General features: G+C 58.8%; 1 gene segment (V, D, J or C); it reads right to left on the reverse strand.

Annotated features, from left to right (window-relative positions):
• Window positions 1-206: 206 nt before the first annotated feature.
• LOC123347468 lies at window positions 207-4,956 on the reverse strand. The segment is given in 5 exon segments: window positions 207-614; window positions 949-1,272; window positions 3,250-3,579; window positions 4,331-4,726; window positions 4,890-4,956. Coding segments are annotated over 5 exon segments (1,458 nt in total).
• Between the last annotated feature and the right edge of the window lie 3,296 nt (window positions 4,957-8,252).

Below are 8,252 nucleotides of genomic sequence, written 5' to 3' on the forward strand. Positions count from 1 at the left end.
TATATGTATCCACCCATACCGGATCTGGGAATTGGCATCCCCAGCCTTGTAGCATCCCCAGCCTTATAGCATCGGTTTCTCCCAGCCTGCAACCTGGGACCTCGTCCACCTTGGGCGACCTGCAGATTTCACCCAGTCACACCACAAAGAAGGAGACCTGGGTGTGAGCTCAGACTAGTTCCATTTATTCACTTGTTGTCACTGAGGGCACAGAGATTATTTACAGGAAGCTGTACAGGACAGTGCTAGCAGTGGGGCTGGGAGGAGCCTTCTTCATTTACCAGAGACTTTGCTGATGCTGCGTTGGGTGAACTTCATCTGCAGGGCTTCGTGGGTGACCATGCAGGTGTAGACGTCCCCTCTGTTCCAGCTGGCCTTGCTGACTTTCAGCTTGCTGTAGAGGAAGAAGTTCGAGTCGCCTGCTCCGTCCTTGATGGTCGGAGTGGTGATATATTCCAAGCTCTCATCGGGTTTGTGGTTCTTCATCCACTGCACTGAGATGTCCTCGGGGAAAAAGCCCCGCACCAGACAGGTGAGGCTGATGGAGTCTCTAGAGCTGCTCAACTCCTCATTGTGGGGGTGCAGGAGGTAGATGCCAGGGCCAGAGCGCCTGCCTACGGTGGGTGGGGACGGAGGACACAGATGAGCCATGCACATCACTCAGCTGGGGCTACGTGAGGAGAAGGATGGGGCATGTGTGTGTGTGTGTGGGGAGGAGGGGGGTAGGAACATCCCCTCTCTCCTCCAGGATGGAGGGGCTGGGGACTGGGAGCTGGTAGTCCTGGAGCACAGCCTGGGGGATAGGATGGTCTCCATCTCACATGAGGACGCAAAGGGACCCAGGGCCGGGATCCCAAGTTGTTGGGGCTTTTCCTTAAGGAGCATCCCTCCCTGGTGGGGGCTGGAATAGGGGAGTCTCTCCCCTTAGGGACCCTGCTCTCCTCCTACCTGGCTTCTTGGACATCGATTTGGTGAGGGACGAGGGCAGCTCTGAGTGCTCCACTTTGCAGGTGAAGGTCTCTCCGGCCTCCCAGTCGCGGGTGAAGATGGGCATGGAGCTGGAGGCGGTGAAGGTGCTGTTGAACTGCTCAGTGAGGGTCAGGGGTTCAGGGACAACAGACTCTGTCTTCTCCCGGGACCAGACCACCTGGAGGCCGGAGTTGCTAGGCAGGTTGACCACCAGGCAGGTGAGCATGGGGCTCTGGGCCACGTACAAGTCGGCGGGAGACGGGGGCACCAGGAAGACCTGGATATCGCCGGGAGATGTTTCTTCTGGGGACAGGAGAGCCCAGGTCAGTTGCTAGGCCTGGTCTGCCCTGCCATGCCCATCCCAGTCTGTCCCCACCCCTCTCCCCGCTCCAGCCCAGCCCGGTGTCCCCCTCCCCACAGGCGGATTTACAGTAAATCGCAGGGTGCCCTGGCACGGGGAACCCCAATGACAGGGGACCCCATGGCCGGGCAGCTGTGGGGGCAGAAGCCTGGTCCTGCCCAGTGTTGGATTTAGAGTGAGTGGGGCCCTGTGCTCAGCTTCATTTTTGGTGCCCCTCCTTGGGACCTAGCCGAGAAAAAGAACCTTCTCTCTTATCTCCCCCCGCCCCCGGTTTTCATCCTTGTTTTCTTCATCCTCCTTCTGTCAGTAACAGCAAGTAAAGTGAGGGACCTTGATTGGTTTTGTAGTCGAATGTATTTTTCCACAGAAAATCGCTTGAAAATCGCTGAAAATGGGGAGGGGGTGCAGGAGCTCCCGTTTGGTGCTCAGGGCAGGGGCGGGGATGGGGGGTGCCGGAGTCATGGCACAGAGTGTGGGGGGGCTGGGTGTGTGTGTGGGGGGGTGCAGGAGTCAGGGCAGGGGGTTGGGTGTGTGTATGGGGGGTGCAGGAGTCAGGGCAGGGGGTTGGATGTGTGTGGGGGGGGTGCCGGAGACAGGGCACGGGGTGTGGGGGGGCTGGGTGTGTGTGTGGGGGGGTGCAGGAGTCAGGGCAGGGGCCTGGGCATGTGGGCTGGGATTGTGGGGGTGCTCCCAGCCCCCTGCCCCTATGTGCGTTGTGGCCCCTCCCCCCCTCCCTCCAGGACCGACCGGAGCGCCGGCAAACAGCAGGTTGAGGGTGGGGGGGAGGTGGGGGAGGGGAGCTTGGCTGCCAGTGGGGGAGGAGCCTGCAGCAGGAGCCCCTCGAGCCGGCAGGACCAGACGTGGATTTACAGTAAAACCCAGGGGGCCCCAGGGCCGGGCAGCTGTGGGGGCAGCAGCCTGGTCCCCGCACTCCCCCTATGCAGACCCCCCCAACCCCAACCTCCTGCTGTGAGCCGCTCAGGGTAGGGGGTGGGGGGGGGAGGGGCAGGGGGCTGGGAGCATCCCCATGACCCCAGCTCCCTGCCCTGACTCCTGCCCCCCCCACATCCTGACGTCCACCCTGAGCACAAAACAAAGCTCCTGCACCCCCCACATTCCCATCTGTGCCCCCTGCCCCAACCTCCTACCCCAACCCCCGCCCGCTCCTGCATCCTAACTCCTGGCCAGGCCCCGCAGCCCAACCCCCAGCCTGCTCCTGCATCCTAACTTCCTCCCAGGCCCTGCACCCCAGCCCGACTCCTGCACCCCCTCACCCACCTCCAGCCCCCTGCCCTCCCTGGCTGCTGCAGCCCCCCACATCCCCACCCCCGCCCCTCGCACCAAACGGGAGTTGCCCCAGGTAAGTGCTCCACACCCCAGTCCGCTGCCCCAGCCCTGAGCTCCCTCCCGCATCCTAACTCCCTCCCAGACCCACCACCCCCTGCCCTGAGTCCCCTCCCGCACCCTAACTCCCTCCCAGTCCCACCACCCCCTGCCCTGAGCCCTCTCCTACACCCTAAGTCCTGGCCAGACCCCGCAGCCCAACGCTTTTTTATAAAGGGCTCTTATCGAAAGTGCTTCACAGTAGTTAGCTAATGGCACAAACAGGATTTGGAAAGACCATTAAGTGTCCGCCGAGACCCCCAGCGATTTTCAAGTGGTCTGTGGAAAAATGAGTTCGACTACAAAACCAGTCAAGGAAGCTCACTTTATTTCCATGTATTTGCTATTACTGACAGGAGGAGGATGAAGAAAACAAGAATGACAAACGGGAGAGGGGGCAGAAAAGAGAGAAGGTTCTTTTTCTCGGCTGGGTCCCAAAGGGGCTCCCACAATGAGGCTGATCACAGGGCCCCAGTAACCCTGAATCCCCCACTGCCCCTCCTCTTCGTAGGGAGCCTAGCGCCAGCGAGCGTCACCTCTGCACTTGTTGGTGTGGCCCTGCGATTTGACGGGGGTGCCCGGCTGGGACACCTGGCACGTGTATAAGTAGACCTTTCGCCAGTCGGCCTTGGAGACACTGGCATTGCAGTGGGTGCTGTAGGTGGGGCCGTTGGGGTCCTTCGTGGCAAGGGCAGTGACACTAGGAAGTTTCCTGGGCTGGCCGTCAACCATCCATTCCATCCATTCCACCGTCAAATTCTCAGGGTAGAAGCCGGAGATGAAGCACGCCAGCTGGACGGGGTCTCGGCTGGTGTTGGAGACGATTTTCATCTTGGGTGTAATGGGGGCCTGGGGTTTGGGGGGCTCTGGGAGAAGGGGGACAGGTTAGTTATTGTACAAAGCCTTCCTGAGCCCCCCCCGCTCCCTGCAGCCCGGCGCCCCCTGCTGACCCCCCCCGCTCCCTGCAGCCCGGCGCCCCCTGCTGAGCCCCCCCTCACTCCCTGCAGCCCGGCGCCCCCTGCTGAGCCCTCCCTGCTCCCTGCAGCCTGGCACCCCCTACTGAGCCCCCCCCTGCTCCCTGCAGCCTGGCACCCCGTACTGAGCCCCCCCCTGCTCCCTGCAGCCGGCGCCCCCTGCTGAGCCCCCCCGCTCCCTGCAGCCCAGCACCCCCTGCTGAGCCCCCCCTCACTCCCTGCAGCCCGGCGCCCCCTGCTGAGCCCTCCCTGCTCCCTGCAGCCTGGCGCCCCCTGCTGAGCCCCCCCCTGCTCCCTGCAGCCCGGCGCCCCCTGCTGAGCCCCCCGCTCCCTGCAGCCCAGGACCCAGTTTGCAGCCCTCTGCCCCTTTCCCTGCATTGCAGCCCCATCGCTTCTCTTGGCGCGGTCTCTCTTTTCATCCCTCCACCCTTCGGTGCCTCCACACCCAACACTATCTACCTGCCCCCATTCACTCCCAACTCTCTGAGGTGTCTCTCTCCACCCACCCACCCACCCCAGCGACTCCATCAGCTCACAGCACTAGCAGGCTCCCAGCCTCTCTCCCTGCAGCAGTCACCAGAGCAGGGACCTGAGAGACCCCCAGCCCCTCCCTCCCCCCCGGGCTGTGCCGCACCTTCCCTACTTGGGATTTCCTTGGACATGCTGGAGCTGGTGGGCTGGTGCTCTACGGTGCAGTTATAGGTGTTAGACGTCCAGCTGCTGGCCGGGACGGTGACCTGGCTGCTGAGCGAGTAGAGGCTGCTGGAAGGTTGCAGCACGGAGGGATAGGTCCTCACGCCCGAGGAGCCGACGTTGGGGCTCCATGTCACGGTGACCGGCTCGGGGAAGTAGCCTTGGGCCAGGCAGCCAAAGGTGACCTGGGAGGTGGTGACTTCGCCGGTGCAGGAGGTCAGGGGGAAGACAGACGGGGCCATGGCACTAGCTGCAAAGGGAGAGAGAGCGAGGCCATGAGACACAGCCCCACTGAGCCCTGCCCCGCTCCGTGCAGCACAGGCCCTAGCGTGGCACTGGGGCAGCACTCAATGCCGGGGGAGAGCGTCCCCTAGCGAGCCCCACTCTGCTCCATTCACACAGCACAGTTTGGGGTGAGACTGTTGACAGTTGCAAGGTCTTACTAATGTCTGTGTGTAAGTGGGGGCCTGAGATAGGCTGCCCTCCGTCTTCCAGGTTGTGTCACAGACCGAGCAGCATCAGGGCCCCCAGTTCACTTGGTGCTAAAGAGACCCAGTGTGTGATCGGGGGCCCCATTACACCGGGTGCTGCAGAGAGACACAATGACAGACAGTCCCTACCCCACAGAACTTACAGGCCAAATACGCAAGATAAAGGAAGGGTCAGAGGGGAAACTGAGGCAGCGAGCGAGGCAGGGACCTGGTCATGGCAGGTCAGTGGCACAGCCAGGTAGAGAACCCAGGAGTCCTGTGTCCCACCCTCTGCTCTGTGGACTGGATGATGCATTGTGCTGTGCCGCTGGTCAGCAGTAACACGGGTTGATTTCACAGAGTGGAGGGTTGTTCCCAGTAATTTGCACTGGGTTGCTCCTGAGGAGCCAAAGGGAATTAGGTTCCGAAGTGGCAGAGAAATTCCCCTTGGAGAAATCACAGCATCTGCAGCTAGAAAACAACCCAAGATTTTGACCAAGTAACTGAAATTGGGGGACACTTCCGGGGTCTCTGAAGACGTGTCGTACCACTAAAGTTTGGGTTTTCAGGTCTCCAGCTGAAGACGTGCAGAAGTTATTCTAGCAATTTTAGCTTGGGTACGAATATTAAATGTTATATCTCATTAGGCTCCCAGGTTCATTGCTAACATCATCAGCCCCTAGTGGCCAATTAGCAAATCTGTATCTCAAACACACGTCGTTAGAGTCCTGAGAACTCACTTGAGACACCGGTAGGAGGGACTGGGACTGTCCAATTGAACCCAGGACATACGGGCCCTTTGGGTTAGAGTTCGGGTTATAATTATACATGGGGAGGAGGATGAAGGGTTCACGGTTAGGGTTAGGTGCTGGAGTTAAAGGCTATAGGTAGCTGGGGTAGAATTAAGGGCGATGGTTTAATGGTTTGGGTCAAATACTCTTCCACCCTCAAGTTCAATATTTGACGTGTTGTGATTGGATTTCTAGCCAATTTTGCAGCCATTCAACCTTCAGATACCAACCGGTTCTGCTGACATTTCCCAGAGGGAGTTAGTGAGACTCTTGGGTCCTATCCCCACGGGGCCAGTTTGCCACGATGACTCATAATTCTGAGGCTGGGATGCTTGATACCAGACTGGAGACACAGAAACCCTAGTGCTCAGAGGGTCAAGGTGGGGCGGTTCGGGTTAGAGCTGGGGTTATGGTTAGGGGTATAAATGGTTGTTAGTACTTGTATCACAGTGGTCTAGAAAACCCAGTCTAGGACCAGGACCCATCGCACCAGGAGCTTTACAGAGAAATAACAATGAGGACTCTACTGATCCCACGACCATTGCAGCCTGAGCAATCTAAAGTCAGGGTTCGGGGGAGAAGGTTGGGACGTTGGGGTTAGGGGTTAGGGGTTGGGTTTGAAGAGGGGGTCAGAGTTGGGGGTCAGAGTTAGGGAGGAGGGGTTAGAGAGCCGAGGTTAAGGATGAGGCTAGGACTCTAGGGAAAGGGGAGGATTAGGGTGCTGGGGTTAAGGAATGGGTACATCTGTCGGGGGTTAGGATGCTGGGGTTAGGGTCATGGTTAGGGAGCTAGGACAGAGTTGGGGGTCTAAGTAGTTGGGTTTAAGGTTTGGTTTAGGGTCATAGTTCTGGGGTTCGGGTAAAAAACCTTCCCTCCCCCAAACTCAGTAGTCGACTGGTTATCACCACCCCTAGCTCATGACCTTCCTAGCCAGGTTCCCACTCAAGAAACCACTCGGATTCTAACCAATTGGGATGAAGATTTCCTGGACACTTTCCCAAACGCTGCGGGAGAAATCTCCCAAGAAGTCCAGCTGCCTCACTTTCTAGGTGCCCAGAGCTGAGGCGCCTTGGGGAGCACTTACCGGGGTCTGCATCTCCAGTGGGCTTTAGCCGGAGACGTCCGAGCTCGTTCCCCCGGAAAGGAAGCCCAACGCGGCTCCAGCTGAGTGCGCTGCAGAAACGGAGCCAGCTCAGCTCAAAGGCCAAGTTGGGAAGCTGAGCCCTGAGCTGTCGCCTCTGAGCTGCCAGTTACGTCCAGCCCCAGGCAGCCGCGCTCACATCTAGCTGTGCTGGGAATCCCCCCGCCCGGCTCTCAGCATGGAGCATGAGCGCAGAGCTGCTGCAGGGAGGCAGGGCCGGCTCAGGGAGACGCGTTCCTGCACTCGCTGAGGTCAGGGGGGTCCCTCTGACCAGGGACACGCCAGAGGGGAAATTTGTGCCTCAGGTTAGAAAGATTTTGGCTGGAGACAATTAAACCCCCTTGGAAACAATTCAGCTGCTCCCCCAACCTCTAATTGCAGCCCCCCAACCCTGAGCGCCCCACGTCTGCTAATGGCCCTGAATCCTGAGCTCCAGCCTCCTGCTAGCCCAGCCCTGTCCCCCCACCCTGCCGGTGCCCCTCACTGCTGACCCCCAGTATCCTTCTATCCCAGCCCTGGTCCTCCCAACCAGCCCCTCACTCCCGACATGCAGCCCCCTCCAAGCCCAGCCCTGTGCTCCCCCCGCTCCCACCTAGACTCATAGACTTTAAGGTCAGAAGGGACCATTATGATCATCTAGGCTGACCTCCTGCACAACGCAGGCCACAGAATCTCACCCACCCCCTCCTGTAACAAACCCCTAACCTGTGTCTGAGTTATTGAAGTCCTCAAATTGTGGTTTGACGACCTCAAGCTGCAGATAATCCTCCACCAAGTGACCCATGCCCCACACTGCAGAGGAAGGCGAAAAACCCCCAGGGCCTCTGCCAATCTGCCCTGGAGGAAAATTCCTTCCCGACCCCAAATATGGCGATCAGCTAAACCCTGAGCATGTGGGCAAGACTCACCTGCCAGCACCCAGGAAAGAATTCTCTATAGTAACTCAGATCCCAACCCATCTAACATCCCATCACAGACCACTGGGCATATTTACCGCTAGCACTCAAGGACGAATGAATTGCCAAAATTAGGCTATTCCATCGTACCATCCCCTCCATAAACTTATCAAGCTTAGTCTTAAAGCCAGATATGTCTTTTGCCCCCACTACTCCCCTTGGAAGGCTGTTTCAGAACTTCACTCCTCTGATGGTTAGAAACCTCTGTCTAATTTCAAGTCTAAATTTCCTAGTGTCCAGTTTATATCCATTTGTTCTTGTGTCCACACTGGTACTGAGCTTAAATAATTCCTCCCTCCCTGGTATTTATCCCTCTGATATATTTATAAAGAGCAATCGTATCCCCCCTCAGCCTTCTTTTGGTTACGCTAAACAAGCCGAGCTCTCTGAGTCTCCTTTCATAAGACCCTCACTCACGACCCGCAGCCCCCTGCTAGCCCAGTCCTGCCCCTCCACCCTGCCCTGCTGGTGCCCCTCACTCCCGACCCGCAGCCCCCTGCTAGCCCAGTCCTGC

The sequence above is a fragment of the Mauremys mutica genome, chromosome 13 (genome assembly GCF_020497125.1).
Source record: "Mauremys mutica isolate MM-2020 ecotype Southern chromosome 13, ASM2049712v1, whole genome shotgun sequence".
Classification (NCBI taxonomy): Eukaryota; Metazoa; Chordata; order Testudines; family Geoemydidae; genus Mauremys; species Mauremys mutica.